Here is a 25,731-nt window from a genome sequence, read left to right on the forward strand (position 1 = left end):
CAACAGTATGTGCAGGAGACGCCTTGTACAGATCCTGAGAAGTACAGGCGCATAATACGGAAATTGCAATATTTGGTGAAGGTGTCTCGCCCAGACATATGTAATGCAGTCAGTATTTTAAGCCGGAAGGTAGAGCATCCTTCAGAGGCTGACTGGCAAGGGATTAAAAGGATAGTGCGTTATCTGAAAGGCACGAAGACAAAGAGTCTGGTTTTGTCAGGAGCAAAGACAGGAGGTCTTGAATGTTTTGTGGATGCAGATCATGCAGGGGAGCTGAGCAGTCGTAAGTCAACCTCTGGCATAGTTGTGATGTGGCACGGGTCATGCATTGACTGGAGCAGCAAGAAACAAAATGTGGTTGCAACATCAAGTGCAGAAGCCGAGTATGTGGCCCTATCACAGGCCTGTAATGAGCTACAATGGTTCGCAATGCTCATGCAGGAGATAGGCATTGATATGCAATTTCCGATTACTGTATGTGAAGACAATCAGACCTGCATTAAGATAGCCACATCAGAAGCTCATACCAAGAGAACAAAACGTATTAGTGTCAGATACTTTCACGTAAGGGATTGTGTGCAGCAGGGGTTTGTCAACCTAACATTTTGTGACACTAACAACATGGTGGCTGACATAATGACCAAGCCTTTGTGTGAGATTTGGCAAACTGGTGACAAGGCTTGGAATGAACCAAAGTTTGAGTGAATAAAGTTTTGAACTGTACTGAGATGTGATTTTGAACTGTACTGAACTGAAAATGTATGATGCAATGTACTGAAATGTATTGCAAGAGGTATTGTAAAAATGTATTACTGTATGACTATGTATTGTTGAGATTTCTTTGTAATTGCCAGACATGATGAGAAAAAGGGGGGCTTGTTGGCATGAGGCCTAGTAGTTTTCCATCAAGTCTGAAAGTTAAGTGGAGTTATGTCTTTGCCCTGTCTGGGAAAGGACAGTGAAGGCCGTTGTTATGGTAACCATCAAGATATAGACTGGGAAAGTTCTAACAGAGTCTGTGAGTTGTTGTTCTTCTGCATCATGCCTCTGACCTGAGAGGCTGTCTTACTTTTGCTTTTGAAGAGAAATGTGCTGTAGAGCTAGAGGGGGGGGGGAAACTGCTGAAAAGCCTTAATGTCTTAATAAAGACTCTTAACATGCTCTAATGCTCTGAAGAAGTTTCTTGCTCAACTTAACTCCATCGTAATGTATGCTGTTTCACGCAACAACGCACACACGCCAACACCACCTCACCTCTGTTTGAGGGGCAACACTCGCAGAAAGCAGAGGCTTTGACAGTGAATTAACTTCAAAGAGTCCCCCAACACAATCGGTTACCTTCCCCCCTGCCTCTCTCTTTTCAGACAGTACCTTGCTTCATTTCCTTCTGTCAAAAAGTTGTTCTTGCTAAGGTCAAACGGTAGGCTCCATAGCAGCAGGATTTCTAGAATGGGGGGGGCAGTTACAGGAAAGGTGGGTGGAGACAAATGTTTAAGCTGTTGGTTTCTTAGAAGGGAGGCACCTGGCTCCCTTCCTTCGGGTTCAAAACAGGCAGTGTGGTAGATGGGCCTAGGCTGCAGTCCAGTGCATGTCTACTTAGAAGTAAGCTCCATTGGGTTCAGTGGGACATATTCCCAGGTAAGTGTGTATCGGATTGCCGCTTTAGTTGTGGCTGCTGACTAAGGGCCTATTATTATTATTAGGAACATAGGAGCCAGACCACAGGCCTATCTAGCGCAGTACTGTCTACTCTGACCAGCAGCTGCTCTCCAGGGTTATAGACAGGAGTCTCTCCCAGCCCTACCTGGAGATGCCAGGGATTAAATCTGGGACCTTCTGCATGCAAAGCAGATGCTCTGCCACTGAGCCACCTTCCCCAATTAATCTGTGGATTAGTAACAGTAACAAACACTACAGGAAATACCAGATTTCTTTTCCACTTCTCAACATAGAATCCCAGTGCTGGTTACAAACAGTGCAAGAATACAGTATTAAAGCAGTTTACAACCAGATGACTCAGGTGGGTGCTACTATCAGCTTGGGGCTGCCGCAGAGAAAGACCTCTCCTGGGGTGCCATCCCCCCAAAACCTTTGAGGGTGGTACAACCACCAAGAGTTCCCCTTTGGTGTAGCACCTGAGAGGGCCTGTAGAAAAGGAGGCAGTTTTTCAGATATTTGGGGCTGAAGTCGTTTAAGGCTTTCAACTCTAATGTGAGCACCTTCAACTGGACCCAGAAACAAACTGGCAACCAAAGTTGCATGTTATATTAGCTAAGCCATGCTACTCAGAGTAGACCCATTGACTACCACCCATTATAATTTTCTTTATATGTAACTGAAAGGTTTGTCTCCACCAATCTGAAGGGTCTGTGCGGTTCTTTTTTTTTAACACAAAGTTCCAGTGTGGGAGGCTCAGTCCCAGTTCAGGAACTTAGCATGGTGAATAAGAAGGCTTTAACACTTACTGGTGCCACACCGCTGGACCTGCAAGTTGGTTTGGTGAAAATCTCATTTGCTTGAGTGGGAGCTTTTTTAAAACGCCTGTTTGGACTGCAAGTTTTGCTTCTTAAAAGTGCCTATTAAGCAGGACATCATAGAGGGCTTTACATAGTGAAACTAATTAAATGCGCCAGACTCTTTGGCATAGAGTTCAGTAATCTGTCCAAATCAAGATGCACACCTGAAACCTGAATTTGAAAATTGCATCAGCTTTTACGCATAATAGCGTTCATCTTCAGTGACTTCTGAATCAATACACACCTTTGAACACAAATAGAGAACATAGGAATTGTGTTATACTGAGTCAGGCTTCTGGCTTGTGCCAGCTATGGAGTTTGCAGATCATGGTTTGTGCCAGCTATGGTTTGGTAGGATACCCGAATCGACTAACCATAGTTATTTCTGCTGCTCTGCTTCCAGAAGCCTCTTCACTGTAGAAATAGAAATGCTGGGCTTGAAAAAGATGAGAAACAAAAGCAGGCAAGCAGCTCTAGAATGCAGTTGGCCTGCTTTTGGGAGCTCAAGCTATGGTTTGTACTAACCATGGTTTGGTGTGATTTCTGAATGAAGTCCCATCATCCTATTGCATTTTTTGGGGTAGTGTAAAGCGGCCCTTATAATTCATCAAAGGGTACGCTATGAATAAATTTTAAAATATATGAATGTTAAATCGGTGGTGGGGCAGTCCAAGCAGATGACTAAAGTTAGAAAAAGTTCTGTTGTTTCCTTACAGCTAGTTTTATGATTTTAGCTCAAGAAGCCAGCACAAAGACCCAAGTTAAAAAAAAATTATGTAAGTTTTGCTAAAATATGCAATAATTATCCATTTCTTGTCATAGTGCTACAAGCAGCCCTGTAGCCACCCATCCTTGTTAGATGGGGCAGCCACGTTTCTAGGTGGGGCAGTTGAGGGGGAGAATCGTATTGCACCAGCCAGTGCCCCCCCCAGCTGGTGGAGAAAACATGAGGGCCAGGCCAGGGGGAGGGAAAGGCAGCGACCTTCCCCCTCACTCCTCCTCTGTCCAGAGAGCGTGTTAATTTATGTGAATGAACTTCAATCTGTTGAATTGTCTCACCCTTTCTTGAGAGATCCCGAGGAATACTAGAGTCAAAAGTTTGACTTTGCCTATCGCTACAGTCCTCTTTCACCTGTGGTATGTTCCTATGTTCCATTTCTTCATGACCTGAGCTACTTTGTTAATGACAGTGAGCTAAGTGTGGCTTTGATGCTACATTAATTATCTCAGTTTTAGATTCCACCCAAAAACCAAACTTGTTCATACTACACGTTTAGGAAGGGCAGAGAGAAAACAGATAACTTTAGGGTGTGTTTGTTAACTCCTCGAGAGCCCCTGCATCTAGTCTTGTTCCTGACCTTTAGATTTTCCTTCCTGTTGGACAATCAAGGAAAAACTTTTCAAGTGGCTGTTATGTAGTGGACTAACGAAGCAAGTGGAGGCTAATTGTGGAAAGTGATTGGGATTTTGTTTTTACTGGTTGCTTGCTGAATTGATTTTTCTGTATAGAAACCAGAAAAGGCATAATGCTCAGCCGCACATATTGGGAAAATAAAAAATGAGTTACAGCCTAGGCGGCTGGACGGCCTGCTAGCTAACTGTAGTGAATACAGCAGTACTTCTATTCTTCTCTAGGTTGTTTTCATTCTTTGCCATCAAGCACTCAAGACAATAAGACAAAATAACCACTATGACTATGAGTACAACGAGTGCTTTAAAAGAGTAAAGGGTAACTCAGGGTAGCCATTTTTTTCAGATTACTTTAAGTTATCTCTCTTACACCCTTTAGCAATAAGAACTTAATCCTGTTCTACTCATTATAAAACTGCAGAATAAACAAACTCTTACTTTTTACTGCAGGAAACAAACATGCTTCTTTATTGTTGGCGGGATAGAGCACACAACTGAAACTGAAACTGAAAAGCAGGGCAAAAGAGTATCCACCCATAATACAAAGTTCTAATATCTAACTCTTCAAGCGTCATACAGGCTGGTTTTTTCAGGTTCTCTTAAGTAATTGTAGGGCAATTGTGATCATGAAAAATCCACCCTGGTCAGGGAAAGTCTTGGGGGACCAGACTTTTAGGGGCTGTTTCAGATGAGGCTTTTGTTGTGCACTTGTCCTGCCATATTCATGAAATTTTTCAGAGGCTCCTATTCTTAAATTACTCATTTTCTTAAAACAAGCTATCTTTCTTTAAATGAAGGTTGTCATTGTCTGTCATGTCACAAGTTAAAAAGATAATTCCCCCCCCAAAAAAATCCTAAGTGGGGTGAAGCACACTCGGGGAGGACCCCACCCCCATTTGCCCCCTCCTGGCTACAGGCCTGGCTACAAGATTGTTTTTCTTCATGGGAATCTAGTTAGTAAATTCTCAGTCTGTGGGCATGTTTGTGATTGAAAGACAACAAAATGTGTCATTTGATTCAGAAAAATCTTCAAAAATGGAACTACCCTCTGTGGTGTGCAGAAAACTACTTGTTTCCCCTGACTCCTTGTTCCAATTTCTATGTTTGGTAGATATGATGGTAGTATAGGGACTCAACTTAGATACTACATCATACCATGGTTTGCACTAACCAAAAACACAGGTTGAGCTTGATAAACCATGGTTTAGAGTTTCTTGTCTGATTGCTTTTTTCATCTTTGCTGCACTCAAATTTATAAATTTCTTATCTCCTCAATGGAAGTAGCTTCTGAGTAGTGGCCACAAGTGTGGCCTGTCAATTTACCACAAGCCATGGTTTGAAATCCCACCTCAAACCATGGTTTTTGATTTGCTGGGCAGTCACTACTCACAAACTATGGTTTGTCAATGCTGACCTCATACAAACCATAGATAAGGTTTTTTAACCATGGTTGGGAATGATGTCTGTATTGAGCAGTATGAACTGAATTTGAATCAAGTACCATTTGAAAGCCCTTTCTCTCATCAATATATCAACACTATATATAGACGTACATTCAAGAAAACTATTGTCTTGTATAATTTAGACTATGCTAGACATAGTCAAAAGTGTACTACAAGGAACAGAGGAGCACACTGTCTGAAGTGTCAGCTGGTTTTACCCACATGATTTTAATCTTACCTTAGCTACTACATGGGAACTAGAAACTTGCTTGTTTTTTAAAAAAAGCAAACTCAAGCTAAGTTTGCAAGACTGAGGTGTTTAAAATAGCTGTGAATTTATGTTGGCATATATGTTGGAATTTATGCTGTTGTCCCACTATATGGTTGATTCACTTAGCAATGTTAGAATGATTGTCGCCCTACATGAGTTAAAAAAAAAAAAGGGAGCTTAAATTGGGGAGGGGCTGAGTGGGAAGGTCTAAGGAGGATTTATAAGTGCATTCAGCTGAATGCTCTTACAAACCTCCCTGTGATTGGGTGCCATGGATTGTTTGGGGGAAGCAATGTGCTTTAAATGTATGGTGTGGATGTGACTTAGTCTTTAAGGTGTCCTAAGACTCTTCCTTGTTTTGTTGTGACAGATCAACACAGTCACCCTTCTGGGAAATTGGCTTAGCTCTACAGAGGGTGTAGAATGCATAGTGCAAGGTTTTTTCCAGATTCTACCTTTCCAACTGTATGCCGGAAATTGCATTTTAGAATGCTCATGGGAGCAGAGGGGGGAAATCCCCACATGTAGAAAATCAGAGTGTCAGGAAAAAGGATTCTAAGCCTTCACATTTCATGTCAATTTTCTGTGGGATCTTTCAAAAGTGTTTCACCACCACCACCTGATATAGCATAGTCCAGAGAAAACAGCATCATGTGTTTCTGCTGTATGGCCAGGCCAGCTCCCCTATATTCCATGTACATTCTGTAAATCTATGGATAATGCTCTGCCTTTTTTTTTTTTTAAGGGAACGGTGTTAAGGAATGGTACAGACCTTTTTGAAATGTGGAAAGAACCTCCGCCACCAGTCTGTATGCAGTTCTATTTTTTTAACTTGACCAATCCTATGGAAGTGCTTCAAGGTGAATCTGCGATAGTGAGACAAGTTGGACCCTACACTTACAGGTAATTTTGTTTCACCCAGTACTACAAACAGCATTTAGAGAAATTATGGTTGGGAACCCAAAACAGTGGGTTGTGGAACAGAATGTTCTTCCCCAAAGTGCCCCCCCGAGTGCCCCTTAAATCTGTTAAGGGGTTTTCCCCCAACTCTCTGGAGAAGATCAGGGGAGGTGGGAGAGTCCCGTTGCATAAGCAGAAATCATTGTGCTTGCACAATTAGTTGAATACTGCCCAGCATGGGGTGAGTGTGGAAGGCAAAATCAAAATGGTGTCAAAATGTCATGACTTTTTGGTTGCTCAAAGAGGTAAGCAAGGAGCTGGTGGGTAAAGGAAGAACAGTTGATTTGTAAATGGCCAGTGTCTAGCTCTCATGCGTATAAAAATAAGATTGTATAAGAAATACTTGGTGAAATCTCAGAAGGATTAAGGCAGGGGCCACCAATTGACCTGTGCATATTTGGAGAAATGCTGTGGGTGCCAGTCATAAAATGGCTGCCATGGGGGTGTGCCATCGCATGACGTCGGTGCTATGAGGGCATGGCATAGAGGTCCTGAGCTGAAACCCTATAATCAGGGATTTGGTTTTTAACTCAAAAGATTCCAGGGTGGTGTACAAAACTGTGAATTAAATTAATGCACACAGCACGTAATTACAATATAAAACCAACATATAAAACAAAAAAAGCCAAAACCAGAACAGAGCATAATTGGAAAACCTTCTACAGTTTAAAATGCTTAGGCAAACAGGAAGGTGTTCACCTGGCACCAAAACATTTGTAATGATGGTGTGAGCTTCCTTCGGGGGGACATTCCAAAGTGGAGCCAACAACATAGAGAAAGCCCCCTCATTTGCAGAAGCATTGTGTGCCGCTTCTAAAGAGGGTAGTTGGAGCACAGACAGGGAATGCCACTGGGTTCATCCTGGGAGCCTTGCAGGTCAGGCACCAGTTCCCTACTCTCTGTGCCATAGATCCTACTTCAGGTTCTGATAGTAGCCAGAGAAGGCTCAGGAGATATGTACAACACTGGACATAAGAATATAAGAAGAGCCTTGCTAAAACAGGCCACTGGCCCATCTAGTCCAGCAGCCTGTTCTCACAGTGGCCAACCAGATGCCTGTGGGAAAGCAACAAGCCAGCCAAGCTGGTGCTTATTGCTGCCTCCTGTGGGAATAGCATCACCAGCTCTCCAAATTTTACTTGGAAACTCCAGGTTTTGGGGGTCCTCCCTGGGGCTCTGGGGAATTCATCCCAATCTCTGGGCAGGCAAGGGGTTGTGCGAGGCTTGAGTGAGCCCAGGCCTCGCCAAAGGTTTAGTGGGAGGGAGAACAACAAGGACTGGAAAGGTAAAGTCTACCTTAACAGAAAACACACAATGCTCAAGGGGAGTTAAGGTGCACATATGAAACACAAAATAAAATATAAACATTTAATACACATATATTGTTAAACCAACAAAAAACCACTGCTAGAATTGTGCATGTGGTATTGAATCAATGCCCATATAAGGTAAAGTACAAAAGACAGAATATAAAAGCCATAACATTCTGCAGCTGTAATAAATTAGTGCTTATGCAAGATAAGATGCAAAGACAAAGTGAAAGTGCAGCCAAATGCATTTTGACAAAGAGTCTTCTTCAGTGGCCTTCTGACTTAGGCATATACTATAAAGGGCAAAAGATAAAATATATGTTGACATTAATTACTAATGGTGAGTGGATGTTTAAAAGACAACAAAACAGCTGATTGTTGGAAGTGGATACTGTAAACCCACTTACCCTTATATATTATTCTCATCGATAAGGGCTGATACGTTGGCAATTCAAAAAGTCAAAATCTCTGCATAAAAATAATTTAAGATTAGAATTCAATAAAATGCAATAATATAATAATTAGTAAAGCAAAGATTTTGCCATTGGTACATACCATTTTCTCCTGTTGGTATATTTCTAAAAATAGTATCATGGTTTCACCAACATTATGCATCCATCCCACTGTGGTTTGAATGCCTTATCACCAAGTTATTGTAGTCACTGCTTGGCCTAAAGATGTGGCAGAGCTGTGGAATTTACTGTGACATACCTCAGCTGGAGTTGCTCAACAATTTATATTAACCCTTGATAATCCACCAGAGGCACTTCACCATAAAGAAGATAATAACATGACAATACTACCTATGAACCAACTGAATATCTTAAGAAAAATAATTCAGTGTATATATTTCAAAAATACAAATCACAAAAATGGAATCCCGTACTGTACAAAGAACAGATAAAATAGTAAGCCAAAACAATTATTGCTGCACAGGGGTCCAGTTCAGGTCTTCATTTAGTCCATTTGGCACCATTGTCTTCAAAGAGAATACCCAGAAAAGTTTCCTTCTCCAGTTGTCTTCCTTCTCTAGTAACTTTCTCAAGGGTCCAAAATCTTGCATCCTTTATGTCCACAATTTATATAATGTTTTATCATAGACATGTAATCTTCTATTTTTAATACAACTCTTATGTTCACTAATTCTCATTTTGATTTTTCTAGTTGTCATTCCTACGTATATAAGATTACAAGGACATTGTTTAGCATATACAACCCTCTTGGTGTTACAATTGTAAAATCCTCTGACATACCTCTTATCCACCTGACTGGTAAACTGTTTGAGTTTAACACAATTAATACAGGTACTATATTGATTACAAGGGAAGTTTCAAGTGGCTTTATTTTATGTAATTGCACCCATGTTTTTATCCATCCCCCCCCCATGTCACTATGGACTAAAAGATCTTTCAAGTTAAAAGCACTTTTAAATACAAATAAGGGTTTCTTTTTGTATCTAGGAATATCAGACAGTAAGTGCCAATATTTCAGTATAATTTGTTGGATTTGTTCATTGTACCCATCAAACATTAAAGTTATTATCATCCTGGTTTCAATCCTATAGTTTTCCTTAGATTTCAACACCTCCTTCCTTTCTATCCTAGCTTCATATCTTGCTTGTTTCAGGATCTTTTTGGGATACCTCCTTTCTTATTGCTTCATTAATATACTAGCTTGTTTTTTCAAAGTCTGCTAAAGTACTGCAATTTCTTTGTAGCCTTATCATTTGTGAATATGGCAAATTTCTTTTGATATATTTAGGGTAGAAACTATCAAACATCAAAAAGGAGTTTGCATCAGATGGTTTCCTGCGTGTTTCTGTATATATTGATGTTTTATTTTTTATAACTGTTATATCTTAAGAAATTTATCCTTGATGCATCATAGTTCAAATCAAATTTAATGGAATGATACTTGTTGTTTATATAGTCTTTAAAATTAAAAAGATTTTCCACTGATCCCTCCCAAATTAAAAAAACATCATCCAGATATCTTTTATATGTGCTTATATACTTCAAGAACTCATTATTCACATTCAGGATATTTGCTCAAACCAATCCATAAATAGGTTTGCCAGTTTGGGGGCAAATTTACAACCCATAGCTGTTCCAGATATTTGCCGGTAGTATTGAGTTTGAAATAAAAATAATTTTTTCTTTAATGCCACTCCTGCTAAAGAGCAGATAAAACTGATTGGTGGACTTCTACAATTTTCTTCCTATTTAGAGTTGATTTAGTTGCTTCCATAGCTTGTTCCTGGGTATATTTGTATACAGTACTGCTACATCCATAGTGATAAGCAAAGTGTCCTTCTCCAAGCTAACTGTCTCCAAATATTTTTAAAAATCACCTGTGTCTTTTATATAAGATTGTATTTGTGGAATGAATGGTTTCAAAAAATGGTCCACATATGCAGACACAGGTTCCACAATTGATCCAGATCCTGATATTATAGGTCTACCTGGCACTGAGACTATCCCTTTATGTATTTTTGGTAGAAGGTAGAATACTGGTATTCTGTCTTCTGCTTCTAATAAAAAGTCATCAGTTTTTTTGTCAGTGTAACCTTCCAGCAAGCCCTCATCCACAATTTTCACTACATCTTTTCTTACCACCAATGATGGATCCTCATTGCATGGAACATAATGAGCCCTTTGTCCAAACTGTCTATAAGCTTCTGTTAGATAGTCCTTAGTATCTCAGACAACCACCAGGGGACCTCCCTTGTCTCCTGGTTTAAAGATTATATCCTGCTGTTTTTTCAAATTTTCAAGGACTCTTGTCTCTTGTCTTGATAAAGTATTCCAGACTTTTACCCCATCTTTTTCTCTTTCCTACCTCTTGAGTAACCAATTCTTCAAAAGTCTGAATTCTGCAATTTTTTGAGATGGGGTAAAAAATGGATCTTGGTTTAAATACATGCTGACCATCATATAATCCTAAATCTGTGGCTTAAAGAATTCTGCTAGTTTTATCTTCCTGAACAGCTGCTGAAGCCCTATCATGGAATTAAAAGCATCATGCCTTGGTGTGGGTACAAAGGACAAGCCCTTACTTAATATCTGCATTTCCACAGGGCTAAGGTTACTTTTGGATAAATTAACTACCAATGGGATTTCAATATTTTTTTTCTTTCTGGATGTCTCTCTGCCTTCCCGACATCTGTTTCTCTTTCCATGTGCTCTTCCTTGATTGGCCATTAAAAAGGGCCTATCTGATTGTACTGTGGATGATTCAGAAGGGAGACTTTCAACTGAGTTCCAAGTTGTACTGTCACCTGACTTATCCCAACCTCTCTCAGTATCACTATTATTATTTATTACTGGCATTTGTTAGTTGCTTTTTTCAACAGTAGAACTCAAAGCGACTTTCAAGAAAAAAACACAATAATGGAAATAACTTATAACAAGAGTAAACAATTGCAAAACATTTTCAAACAAAATAATACAACCATAATAAAAATAGCAAATATGACAACAATACAATACCACACTATAAATATAACATATATAACATATAATAGAGGGCCACATTACACATCCAGTCAGTACTGCAAAAGTAGAAAAAGAATTAAAGCAGCTTCAACTTAGCCTCCACCAGTCTCCATCAGCTGCCACCCTAGTTCTTCCCAGCGGCCCAGAGGGACGGCAGAGGCGCAGGGCTCCTCTTGGTGTGGGGGTGCCGGTGGGGGTGGCAGTGCAGTGCTGCGTGGGGACTCCTCCTCCTCAGACGGGGAGACCTTGAAGCTGGACACTACTGAAGGACACTGATTTTTTTTGCTTGTAGATCGTTTTGTTTCCTCCAACTGTATACCTTCTTATCTTTATCATCTTTTAAATCCCTTTGAAATTTGCAAAATTTAACTTCTTTTAATTCCTGATATTTTTTTCCAAATCTTTATCTAATTGTCCCATTTTTTCTTGAAATGCCTTCTCTCCAGTTTCTTTTTTGATATTATCCTTCAGGTTTTTTGGTTCTCTGTCTATCTTGCCAGTTTCTTCCTTAGATGTTTCTATTAGGAGAATCATTAAATCTAATGAACATGTATTAAGTATTGCATACTACCTGTCTTTACATTTTTCGTTATGTGAGAACATTCCAGGATCTTTCATCATTCTCAAACCTCGAGGGATTATTTGGTTCCTACAGTAGTCTTCCAATGCCCCTGCATTGTGTATCTATTTTCATACATTTCTCTTTTAGAAATTTATACTTTTCCCAATCTCCTTTATCAGAAGATAGGTTTCTGTTAGAGGTTGTAAAAAATGAAGGGGCATCCAACAAATTAATGATCTGTTCATTAGTATAATTAAACATTTCCATGTTATTGGTCATAGTGGTTTCCAAAGAAAAGACTTGAGTACAAAGAATATAAAAGCCATAAAATTCTGCAGCTGTAATAAATCAATGCTTATGCAAGATGAGATACAAAGACAAAGTGCAGCCAAAAGTATTTCGACAAAGATGCAGGGTGCCTACGGAAGAAGATGGTGTGGGGGGGAGGTAGGAAAGTGCCTGGGGGAGTGACATCACTATTGCCCCGCCCCTGAAATCTCAGGGTGTGGGTGCTTCTGACCTGGCAACCTTATGTGGGAGCAAATTCCATAATTTAACTATGCATTCCATGAAGAAGTACTCTCTTTTGTCTGTCCTGAATCTTCCAACATTGAGACTTGTTAAGTGTCCATGAATTCTTGTGTTAGTTGCAGGCACAGGATAAGTATCCTGGTGGTACCAAAAGCAGGAGATTAGTGCCTAACTTGCAGGGCTCCTTCTTTGAACCACAGATCCTGATGCGTGTTGGACATGAGGAATCTCCAGTCTGAAAGCTGGAGGATGAGGAACCTCTGAATTTGGCCTGCAAGGCCATTTTGGGCAAACCATGTCCACCAGTCAGTCACCTGACATCATATGACATCAGGCACAGACATCTGTTATGTCTAATTTAAACACCACAGCGCTAAGATTGAAGATAAGCCTCTGCTCTTTAGAAGACAGTAGGCTGAGGCTTTTTTCCAGTCTTAGTGCTATGAGGTCACTGCGCTAAGATCCAAGAAGGTTCTGCTGCTGACCTTTTACTATCAAAGCGCAAGAAGTTTATCTGACCTTAGCATTGTGGGACTGCAGCACTAAGATCTGAGATAAGTCTGTGCCTATTCCCCACTTGAAATTTGAACCTCCTGACATCATATGACATCAGGTAATTGATGGGTGAGTGGCCCAGCCAAAATGGAGGGTGGGCCAATTTGGAATCTGGCCCTTGGACTGAAAAATGTTCCCCACTCTTACCTTAGGTTCAGTCTCTTATCATCTCCAGTTTAAAAAATGGCTCTGGGGTTTCATGGCTGGGGAAGACCCTTCTCTCCTAACCTTAAAACCTGGAGAACCACAGAGCAGACAATATAGGCTAGATCAGTGATTCTCAAACGGTGTGCCCAGGCACACTGGTGCGCCCTAAGAGGTGGCTAGGTGTGCCTCAAATATTATGAAAGTATAATTTAAAAATGAGAAGAAACCCATTTGTGTAGGGTAAGTAATAGTTTTCTAAGTTTATTTTTATTCATAGTTTAAAATATATAAATATATTTTTAATTTTGTACACGAAGTGCGCCAGAAAATTTTTATATGTTTTACAGTGTGCCGTGAACCTAAAAAGTTTGAGAACCACTGGGCTAGATGGACCAAAGGTTTGACTTCGTATAAAGCAGCTTCCTACGTTCAACAAGATATGCAGCTTTTTCTTAGGATGCAGAATACTAAATGTGATCTTGCAAAGAATGCATGAGTCAAGCATTTAAATGTGACAGCCCACTGCAGTTGCAAAAGTCTTCTGTTGATTTCCTAACTGAGCTTCTAAAGGAGTGGCAAGACTGCTCTTTTATAGATTTGGCTTTCTTGCCTTTAAATGTAGCAATTCTGGAGCTGCATGTTTCAAAACATGCACAAATTCTTGCCTGTCTCTCCTCTTGTTGTGTCTTGTTCTGACCTGTCACCACAGAGAGAGATTCCATTGCATCTGGAATGATGAGAGAAGGATGTTGGAAACGAAAGATTCCTTTGTTTTGCAAGCTGATCAGCCCTTTTTTGTGGTTATGGTCAGGGATGTGCATATGCACCATTGTAAACAAACAAATAAAATCTATGTCAAGGAAAGCTCAGTTCAGCAGATGTGTAAATTTAATTTAATTTTATTTATTATTTGATTTATATCTCACCCTTCCTCCCAAAAGGAGCCCAGGGTGGCAAAATTATGTACATCAGGTGCATTTCCATATATTTTTTGCAAATTTTGTATAATTTCTTCTGCCTTTCCTAGTAATGGAAAGGTTGAAAGATGCAGTACTAAATCCCACTCTCCTCTGGAAAGCATATTTAGCTTTCTCCTCTCTTTCACATCACATTTTATCAGGCATTGTCCATACACTTTGAAGCCTTAAGGACTAGAAACTTGCTTCTTCTATTTTTTAAAAACGAAAGTTGAAATCTTTAGAACCATCAATTCAGTATATTTTCCACTTGTGACTTTTCATTAGTAGATTACACCTGCAGAATTGAACAGAATGGTTAAGAACAAATATTTATATTGTTAAAAATAAATATTTTTATACATGTTAGCAAAGCCAGTAAGATCATGCTGGATATCCTCAGGTCTGGTGGAGTTATTTGTTTGCTGAAATGTATTGCAGTCTAGTTACTGTAATAATAATAATAATAATAATAATAATAATAATAATAATAATAATAATAAAATTATATTCCCGCCCTTCCTCCCAATGGGAGCCCAGGGTGGCAAATGAAAACACTGAAGACACTAAAACATCATAAGAATAAACTTTAAAATATATTAAAACAAAACATCTTTTTTAAAAACAGTTTTAAAAAACCTTAAAAAGCAATTCCAACATAGACACAGACTGGGATAAGGTCTCTACTTAAAAAGCTTGTTGAAAGTGGAAGGTCTTCAGTAGGTGCTGAAAAGATAACAGAGATGGCACCTGTTTAATATTTAAGGGGAGGGAATTCCAAAGGGTTGGTGCAACTACACTAATGGTCTACTTCCTGTGTTGTGCAGAACAGACCTCCTGATAAGATGGTATCTGTAGGAGGCCCTCACCTGCAGAGCGTAGTGATTGACTGATTATATAAGGGGACGATCTATCAGATATCCTGGTTCCAAGCTGTATAGGGCTTTGTACACCAAAACCAGACCCAGAAGCTGATGGTTAAGGTTAACAGGTTTGTAGATTAAGCTGAGCATCTTACCATATTGCCATTTTTTAAAAGACGGCATAGTTGATTTGCATCATCTCCAAAGGAAACTCATAGTTGTAGGGGAAAAGTAGCATAGTCCCAATACTGGAAGTTGATTTCTACTCCAGCTATTATGGAGTGGCTTCTGAGACCCTATCTGCACTATGGACACTGTAACATAATTCTGAAGAGAGAGTTTCTGAAAAACCAGCTGTCCACTAAATGACACTGGGAAAATGCATGCTTGCCCTTAAGGTTTCCTATGCTTGTCTCAGGCCTCATCTGCACTGTGCATTTAAAGCCGTATCATACCACTTTAAACAGTCATGGCTGTCTCCAAAGAATCCTGGGAAGTGTAATTTGTGAAGGGTGCCGAGAGTTGTTAGGGAATCCCTGCTCGCCCTCACAGGTACAATTTCCAGAGTTCCCTGGGAAGAGGGATTGATTGTTAAACTAATAGTGTGGGCAATACAGAGTTAGATAGACCAGTGGTCTGACTTGGTATAAGGGCAGCTTCCTATGTTTCTGCATAGTCAATTGGCAATAACCTGGCTGGAAATTTCTAATTTGGGTTCACACTGCCTGGGATGTTGGCTCAATCTGACAGTCTTCTGTAGGCCAGATTCTGCCTTTTGATGGTCCCGGTCTTAAGGATTGTTTTGGGTTATCTGGTAAATCCTTTCCTAAAGAGCTAGGTTTTATATCATCTGTGTAAGGGTTTGGAAGCTGTTTTAAAAGCTACATTTGTCTCTCTCTCTTTGCAGGGAACACAGACCCCGAGTGAATGTCCACATTTTAGACAATGGCACAAAAGTGTCATCTTTGAATCAAAAGTCTTATTTTTTTGAGCCAGAGATGTCGGTGGGAGACCCAGAAGTTGATTTGATCAGGACTGTAAACATGCCAGCAGTGGTGAGTTTGTTTGTTTTTTTCTTGGTCGCTTGCATGGTTTTTTTTGACAGTCGCATGCTGTTTTATCTAGAGATGCCAGAGGTTGAAACTGACAGAGGTTGGGCTCCTGCTGGGAGGAAGGGCGGGATATAAATCAAATAATAAATAAATAATAACATAAACCTGGAGCTTACACTTTTGTCCCTCCGGATGCTGCTGAACTACAACTCCCATCAGCCTTAGCAGGAATGGCCAATGGTCAAGGATGATGAGAGTTGTAGTTCAGCAACATCTGAAGGGACAAAGGTTATACCTGCTGTAAAGCAAGGGTGGGGAACCTGTAGCCCTTCAGATGTTGTTGGACTACGTCTGCCATAATCACTGACCATTGGCCAGGCTTCTGGGGGCTAATGGGAGTTGGAATCCAACAACATCTCGAAGGGCCACAGGTTAGCCACAGGTGCAGTAAAGCATGTGCTCTGCAGTGGATTCTGTGGCTGCTCACTTGATTCCCATAGTTTCAAATTCACTGAGCACTATATACATTGATGGTACAAAATGAGTTATCTCTTTTAACATGTAAGACAATTGTATTTTGTTGTATTCCAAACAAAGTATCACAGAACAAATATAATAACATGCAAATGAAGTTCATCCTCCATGTCCCCAAGATTGTGAAATAGCAGTCCTGTCTGTCTTTTAACAGCAAAGTGAATTAGACTTTCGTAGCAAATACATGACTTTTAAACTTGTTCTGTCTGGCTCACGTTGTTGTTATCTGTAAAACTCAAAAATAAGTTTCCAAGAACTTACTCTTTTTCTGGAGCCACTTAGCCATGCACATTTGGCCTGTGAGGTTTTTTAATTGCAGAAAAGTCCCTGCGCTTATTAGCCCATTCAGTTTGTCTGATCTTCCTTTTTTGTTTTTCTGTGATGCCTAATTTAGCTACCCTCTAGCTTAGACAAATTGCTTCCGATTGGAGAGGAAGCCTCCCCTAAAACAAGCTGTGTATGCTTGTCAAAAATCAGATGACGGCAACATAGAAGTTGTCAACTATTTGTTGTTTGCAGACTTGTTTAGAATAAATGTTAACGTTGCTCTTACTGAACTGCAGAGTTTGAAGGCCGTCCAAGGTGTTACAGACAGGTGGCATTTTAAAGGCCAAACTGCACATTGATTGATTGAGTTTATATGCAGTCTTTCTACAATGAGCAGTGGCCAAAATAAGTTTACAACAGACATCTACTTCTTTTTAAAATACAAAACATTGGGGGTGGAGGGTGGGAAGAAAGCAGTTTACAAAACATATCGATAAATTCAAATAAGACAGAAACCATCTATTTAGCAAACATGCAATATTATAAAAGAAATAATCTAGATCAGTGGTTCCCAAACACCCCCCTGCCCCATGGACCACTTCAAAATAGCTGAGGGTCTTGGTTATTTTAATTGTTATTTTTTGCCTGTTGTAGCAATTGTAATGCGCAGTGCCAGATGCTCTATGATTTTTAATTGCATTTTTATTGCTTTTTTATTACCTATAAATACACTATAATAACACAATAAAAGAGATAAAAGAAGCAATTAAAATTTTAATAAAATTTGTAGCATCTCCAGTTGGGCTTGGGAGAGAGCCCTGTCTGAAAACCTGGTGAGCCACTGTCAGTCAGTGTTGACAGTTCTGAGCGAGATGGGCCAGTGGTCAGACTTGGCATAATGCAGTTTCCTGAGTATCTTGGAGAACCACTACCAATCAATATGAACAGTACTGGGCAAAGTGGACTTAATAGTCTAATTCAGTATAAAGTACCTTCATATGTTCGTATATTTCCCCCCTTTTGTATCAGGTTGCAATGGACATGGCTACAGCAACTCCTATGCATATCCCTGCAGAGTTTTTCCTCATACTATATGAAGAAAATATGTTCATGACACGCTCTGTTCATGAACTGTTGTGGGGTTACACAGACAGATTTCTCAACGCCTTACACAAGTTGCGTCCCAGTGTCAATCCAGTCTTCGGTTATTTTAAACAGGTACGGTTCTTGCAACACAATCCAAACCCAAGATCTCCTGGGATGAGAGAGTTGGGGTTTGGTGAACTTTTGGCTTTTGCAGCTAAGTTTGGGTTAAACCGGCGTAAGTCCCTCACCTAAGCTGAGCCAGAGATATGGTGGCATAGGGCACAAAAAAGGGGGTATTACAAGGGAGGGGGGCAGGACAGGGCAAGGAGAGACTTCCACCTGTTCCAAACCCCTTTGAGCTTAGTCGCATGACCTAGCATCCTGGTGGAACTTGGGCATCGAAAAGGATGGTGTAAGTCAAATTCCTTCTGAACGGAGTTTGGGGCCACATTCACACCAGACATTTATTCCGCTTTTTAAACAGTCATGTCTTCCCCCAAAGAATCATGGGAAGTGTAGTTTGTGAAGGGTGCTGAGAGTTATTAGGAGCAGAGCTTGGAAAAATTATTTTCTTTGAACTACAACTCCAATCAGCCCAATCCAGTGGCCATGCTGGCTGGGGCTGATGGGAGTTGTAGTTCAAAAAAGTAACTTTTCCAAGCTCTGGTTAGGAGACCCCAATTCTCCTCACAGAGCTACAGTTTGCCAGGGTAGTTTAACAGTCAATTTCCTCTTCCCAGAAAACTCTTGAGAACTGTAGCTCTGTGAGTGGAACATGAGTCTCCTAACAGCTTTCAGTACTCTTCACAAACTACACTTCCCAGAATTCTTTGAGGGAAGCCATGACTGTTTAAAGTGGAATAATAGTGGAATAAATGTCTGGTGTGATTGTGGCCTGGAATATGTATAACTTAAATTGGTGTAATTTAATCATGCTTTCTATAGATCAGTTACTTGCAAGGGATGGAGCAAGGTCTTGCCTGTTTGTTTTTTGAAGCCGTTGCAAATGTTTTCTTCCACCTCATGCCAGCCAAATAGAATAAACCTGTGCAACCTGTCAGCCCGAATGTGAAAAAGAAAAAAAGGGGGGTTCAAAACCCAAGATGACCAATGAAGTTGTAAAATGATTTATTTTGTCTTCTTAAAATGCCCAGCGCGTTTCGGCTTTGTTTTATCAGCCTTCGTCAGGGGATTCTTTTCTATCTACTTCTTTCTCTAGCCGTTTTTAGCGTTCTCTTCGAGATAGAAAAGATAGATAGAAAAGAATCCCCTGACGAAGGCTGATAAAACAAAGCCGAAACGCGCTGGGCATTTTAAGAAGACAAAATAAATCATTTTACAACTTCATTGGTCATCTTGGGTTTTGAACCGCCCTTTTTTTCTTTTTCATATTGACAATTGACCACCACCCTCCTTTTTTATCAAACCTGTCAGCCCACCTTGGATTTTGCTTTGGAGCAATAGCCAAGATCACAATCCCAGTATACAAACTGGTGCCTGCAAAGCCCCTTCCAAAGTGCTACACAACATTTATTTATTTTATTAAATTTATATCTCGCCCTTTCTCCCAGAAGGAGCCCAGGGCAGCAAACAAAAACACTAAAAGCACTCTAAAACATCTTAAAAACAAAAGACTAAAATAAAATATTTTTAAAAATATAACAAAACAAAACATATTTAAATACATTTTAAAAAACCATCTTTAAAAACATATTAAAAAGCATTACAGATGCAGACTGGGATAAGGTCTCTACTTAAAAGGCTTGTTTAAAGAGCAAGGTCTTCAGTAGCACTTTGAAAGGGGTCAGAAAGGCTCACCTGACATCATTGTGACATCAGATAATTGACAGGTGGCTGGCCTGTCACACTTGGCCAGCAAGAAGCAGGGGATGATAACAGTCTGACCCACTGGGCTTGAAAGGTTTCAAGTCCCCACCACTATAATAGGGTGAGGGATCAGGTGATTCTTGCCTGCCACCTCATCCCGCCAATCACAAAGCAGCCAAGAAAGTGAAAGTGAAAGCTCTTATGTTTTTATTTCTAGATGAATGGGACTGATGATGGCGAGTACATTGTTCTAAGTGGAAAAGAGAACTACCTTGACTTCACAAGGATTATCGAATGGAGAGGGAACCAGTAATGTTATTTCGTAACCCCCCTTTTTCTCATTTGCCTGTGCTTCATAATACGTTTCAAATTTTGAAAATCCCTTCCATCTCAAAAATGTGCAGAGCTCTTGGATCATTATTATAGTTTGATAGAACACTGTGTCATGTGCTAAAGAAAAGACTGGTTTCTTCCCACAAAGAACTTGCAGTCTTAAGATTCAACCAAGGAAAGAGAAAGGAAAATGGAGATAACATGGAACGAACTCATGCACGCATGAAGTGCTGGGTGCTGGGGCTTTGTTATTGGGCTCCAACTCCCATCATCCATGACCTTTGACCATGCTGGCTGGGGCTGATGGGAGTTGGAGTCCAAGAACAGCTGGAGGGCATTAGGTTGAGGATTGCTGTACTATCACAGGTTTAGTGGGAGAGGTTTTTTTTTTTTAAGTGATAGGTTTTAAAGAGAAGATTTGAAGGAAGAGAGTCAATGTTCTAGAAAGGAGTTACACACATGTAGGGAAGGAAGGGAGAACAGAGTCATTTAATAGAACCTAATAGGCCTAAGTCAGTCTCCTTCACTGTTAACTTCTAGGATAAATTTAAAAACAGTTCTCTTTTTCAAGGCATTTGATGGCTGAAAGCCCTGTCCCTGGCAACCCTGAAATTATTAGTTTGACAGTAGGTGACTGCTTTTAGGAGGAGTTTTTATTTGTTTTAGAAGGGTTTTTTAACTATTTTTTGGAAGTTTTAATTGTATCGTTTTAGTATTGGCATGTTTGTCACCCTGGGCTCCTTTGGAAGAAGGTGCGATATGTAAATACAATAAAGATGGGGCTGAAGGAGCAAAGTTCAGAGGCAGGCAGGCAGGCAGGGAGGGAGGGAGAGAGGGAGAGAGAGAGAGAAATGTTGGGGTATAAGAGTGAAAAGATAAGGAGGGGTGGAGATCTTTAAGGGTAAAGACAAGGAAATTCTACTCTTAAGTCACCATATGGTGGCCCTTCATTGATTATATTTCTTCTGCATATGATCTGCACTAACAAGTTTCAGTAGTTACTAAAATGATCCGGTTCTCCTTAGGGCCTTTTGTTCGGCTCTTCTTCTCTGCATATGAGTCTGGATTATTATGCTCTTAAATGGCACATTATGAGATGCTGTTTTATTTGTGACGCTTGTGATTTTAATTGACAGACTGTACTGTGGCTCCTCTGTTGGTTTTTTATTTTTTAGTCTGACTGTAGTCTGGTTCAGTCTCTATGTATGTTTTTCTTTTGTTTTATGGATAAATAAATAAAAAAGACAAGGAAATTATGGATGTGGGAGGGATAGGAGCAAACAGAAACAAGGTTTCATCTGGATCCAACGATAATGGCGAGGTTTCTTGGGAATATTAGCCCTAATCCGTTTCATATCAGGCTGTTGCAAAACAGTGATTTTTCTATGTATTCAAAAGCTTTTAATCTTTCTCCTGTATCACCTGTCTTCAGCTCACTAGAATGGTGGACGTCACCAACATGTAATATGATAAATGGAACTGATGGGAGTACTTTTCACCCATTGATAGACAAGGATGAAACCATCTATGTCTTTTCATCAGACTTCTGTAGGTAAGAAAAGTGGAAAGGGCTCCCTTGAATTCTAGAAAGCATAATTTTAGCAATGTGCTCCAGTGAGTAGTGGGTTTGGACTGCCCAGTACATCCCATTGGACCCCACTGGTTCACTTCGCTTGTTGTTTGCCTGAACTTGCAATATCACATATTCACATAGTTGTGGAATGTGCAGTAGTAGTAGTAGTGTTTATTACGGTCAAAGACCAGTATAAATACATACAAACACACAAAGTATTAAAACAATTAAACAATTAAAACAATTAAAATATGAGTTTAAAATTATTATACAAAGGTAATAAGATGAAATTAGTTAGAAAGTTCAGTAGCCAATTACTTATAAAAATAGTTCATATGTAATATATGACGTTTCTCGATTTATAAGAAAGGGACCGATCTGTATTCAATGCTATTGAGTGGACGGGTATAGATTTTTCCTAATGGAAATACTTATGGCACAAAATTTGGCTACTGACTCAGTGATATGAGCAGATTGTCCAGCAAGAAGATATTTAGTATAAAAAGCCTCATTTCTTCCTGGCAAGGAAATAATTAGTGGCTTGATCAAAAGGTTTCTGATTTCATGGTACAAGGAGCAATGGAAAAAGACATGGTTTAAAGATTCAACCTTCCCAGCATTACAAGGGCACAACCTATCACTATAAGGAATTTCGTTATATCTTCCCATCAAAATAGCGTTTGGTAGGTAGTTTAGCCTTGCCCACATAAATGCCTTCCTATGCTTCGGTATAGATAAATTAAAAAGATACGGCATTGGGAATTGGGGATTAGGATTGAATAAATGTTTGTTAATAAGAACAAGGTGTTGTTGAAGATCCACATCTTTAACACGTTGTAAAATTTGCTCTTTCGCTTTTGAAAGGCCCATGGTTAAAATTGCAGGGATTGAAAACTCCAAGGATGTTATTTTATTAGTAAGCATCATTTCCCATGAAGAATGAAATCTATCCTGCAAAATATAAGGTGCCAGGCCAATAGGACTGAATATTATCTTAAGCCAAGTGCTAATTCTCAGGCACCAGATTCGTGCTTCTAAAGAAGATAATCCCGCTTCCATACGTAAGATGAAACTGGGGACACAAGTGGGAGCTGCAAAAATTGATCTAAGGAGCATATTTTGAACAGCTTCCAGTTGAGCAAAGTTTGTATAAGTTGCTACTTGTGAACCGTATAGTAATTGGGGAATTATTTTAGCTTTAAATATATTAATAGCTGGAATAGGGAGCTGTCCACCTTTATTATAATAAAATGATAATAATGCTTTCGTAGTTCTTTTTGCATTTAAAATAACCGACTTCATGTGTAAAGCCCATGAACCGCTTGATTGAAAGATCAAACCTAGATATTTGACTACTTTGACCTGATCTATGGTATGACCATTGATTCTCCAAACGTGTTTAACTCTTTTGTTGGTAAAGATCATTATTTTAGTTTTGTCATAGTTTATTATTAGCGATTCTGCAGAGCAAAAGGTGACTACACCCGCCAGCAGTCGCCTCAAGCCTACCAATGTTCGTGAAATTAGCAGAATATCGTCAGCATATAGCAGAATAGGTCTGGAGATTTCTGCTAATTTGGGGGAGTGTGAAACAATAGAATGCATCTGGCAAACAACAGAATTTATATAAATATTAAACAATAATGGGGCCATTAAGAATGTGCATCTTTCTTAAGCATAGCTGTGACAGTCAAAAAAAAATCTTGATATGAACAATTGGCTTCACAAAAATCCTATGTTCAGCTGCTTCAAGAGCCTCTTTTTATTTTACCTAAACACCTTTATTAAAAGTTATTTTGTGAGTAGAGCTGATTTAACTATAGTGCATCTGCTCGTGCCATCCTCTCTTCCTATTTTTTGCAGCTTGAGGAGTTGCCGTTGCAAAATTATCATTGGGTTAGCCAGGGCAGCAAAAGTTTTATAATATAGTAGCATCATCTTCTGTGATTGTTAAAGAATCACACAATGCATTTCAGTTCGCTTTTGCATGGTCCGGTTATCTCCAATGCACTTCAAATTAAGCCAAAGAGACTAGTGCTTGATGTGTATAAATCTGTGCAATGATATTGCAATGTGGAGGTGCAGTGAGATGATGCAAAATAAGAGTGACTAGCATGTTTAGCAAAGATAGGATGTCTAGAAAGACCTACTGAACCACTTGCTCACAATTCCCGAACTGTACTTGATTATAGGCAACGGTTCTTAGTGTAGTATTGAAGCCCATGAAAAGATACGGTCCTGAAAGACTTATCCCAGCTGTGATTTTCTTGCACATTGTCATGGGTATGATATGAGTAGGTATATAAAAGTCAGGTGTCACACACAAGCATTGTATTGAGGAATAGAACTATGGATAGGCACAGTTCTCATTAGCTCCCTTGGGGCTCTCGGGAACCCATGACAATGGGTTGCAATCAGGGCCCAGCAGAGAGGGAGCAAAAGCCTGGACCTTCTCCTCAGAGACTGGGCAGCCCACAGGCATGTTTATCCACCACCACATTGGTATCCCCAATATATGTCCTTTTACTTTTTCTCTTCCCAGATAAACAAAAGATTGCTCTTTATTTGTGCTGGGTGGTTGGGGAGAAATAAAGTGATGCCACTGGGAAAAATGTTGCAGTGAGTGCCAAAAGCTGCCTCCCACCCCCACCAATGTGTGATCCAGCTTCCACTAACAAGAGCCTCACTGGTGCATGGTAGTGGGGTGCAATTATGTATTTATAGTATTTATGTGTCCCCTTCCTCTGAGGAGCTTGGGGGGGGGATGCACAGGGTTTCCCCCCCAAGCCCCTCCCATTTTATCCTCACAACAAACCTGTGAGGTAGGTGAGGCTGAGAGACAGATTACAAAAAGTGGTCAGCATTAAAAAAAAAAAACCCGGAGAAAAATAATCCCAAAATTCTGGAAGCAGATTTATTTCTTAAACAAGACCAACACTGAGAGATAGCAACTGGCCCAAGGTCATGTGTTGAGCTTCATGGCTGAATGGGGGACTTGAACCCAGGTCTCCCTAGCCCTGACCCAACACTTCCCCCACCACCAATTTTTTTATTAATTTTTCAACAATAATACACTAACACAAGAACAATAAAGTCACAACTTAGTAGAGTAGAAAGTCGTGACCCAACACTCTTAAACACTCTACTGTCTTGGCCCATGTGTGTGTGAGGGGGTTGGGGGAGCATAGCAGTAGGAGTTGGGAACCAGAAGTCACAAGCCAGGGGCTGGTATCCAGAAGTCAAGCTTGGTAGTCAGAGAATAAGTCAGAAGCCAAAGCCAGTGAATGTGTTGCCCTGGCAACATCTTGTCTACATCCACACCAAGCATTTATTCCACTATTATTCCATTTTAAACAGTCATGGCTTCCCCCAACAAATCCTGGGAAGTGTAGTTTGTGAAGGTACTGAGTGTTGTTAGGAGACTCCTATTCCCCTGACAGAGCTCCAGTGGCCAGAGTGGTTTAATAGTCAGCTCTTCTTCCCAGAGGATTCTGGGAACTGGAGCCCTGTGAGAGGAGTAACAATTCTCAGTGCCCTTCAGAAACTACACTTCCCAGGATTCTTTGGGGAAAGCCGTGACTGTTTAAAGTGGAATAAATGTCTGGTGTAGATATGGCCCTCTTCTTCTTCTTTGGTTTAATGGCATAGCAAGGCCACAGGAAGGCCTTATCACCACCACCTAGCGGCAACTATATTATCATGTTTCACTCCCAGCCTTTCATAAAGCCTCATATCTTTCACAAACCTCCATCTGAGCTCTAAAATGGAGCCCCACAGATTCTTGTCCTGCAGGGCAGCCTCCACAGACAAGTTTGTAAGACCCAAATCGCTGAGCCTACAAAGGAGAGACTCTCTGTCTTCCACATATTGCAGATAATCCCATCTAACATGATCAGACATTTTGTCCACCCCACAAACCTCACAACAGCCAGAGCAGATCTTCCCAAAGCACTCTGAAGAGCAGAATGCCCTGTCAAAATGCTGAGCAAACATTCTTGTCTCTGCCACCCTTTCAGTTTTAGAATATTTGAAAATCCTCCTA

The 25,731-nt window shown here is 40.1% G+C and overlaps 1 protein-coding gene across 2 annotated transcripts in view; it reads left to right on the forward strand.

Moving 5' to 3' along the window:
* Positions 1 to 25,731, forward strand: part of SCARB2 (scavenger receptor class B member 2) — a 59,861-nt gene that overhangs the window by 14,461 nt on the left and 19,669 nt on the right. For both annotated transcript variants that reach the window (XM_061583378.1, XM_061583379.1), the window contains exons 2-6: positions 6,385 to 6,542; positions 15,925 to 16,072; positions 17,900 to 18,088; positions 20,001 to 20,092; positions 21,549 to 21,668. In XM_061583378.1, the coding sequence (XP_061439362.1) occupies positions 6,385 to 6,542; positions 15,925 to 16,072; positions 17,900 to 18,088; positions 20,001 to 20,092; positions 21,549 to 21,668 (707 nt within the window). The remainder of the gene's footprint in view (positions 1 to 6,384; positions 6,543 to 15,924; positions 16,073 to 17,899; positions 18,089 to 20,000; positions 20,093 to 21,548; positions 21,669 to 25,731) is intronic.

Source organism: Rhineura floridana, chromosome 9 (genome assembly GCF_030035675.1).
Source record: "Rhineura floridana isolate rRhiFlo1 chromosome 9, rRhiFlo1.hap2, whole genome shotgun sequence".
Lineage (NCBI taxonomy): Eukaryota > Metazoa > Chordata > Lepidosauria > Squamata > Rhineuridae > Rhineura > Rhineura floridana.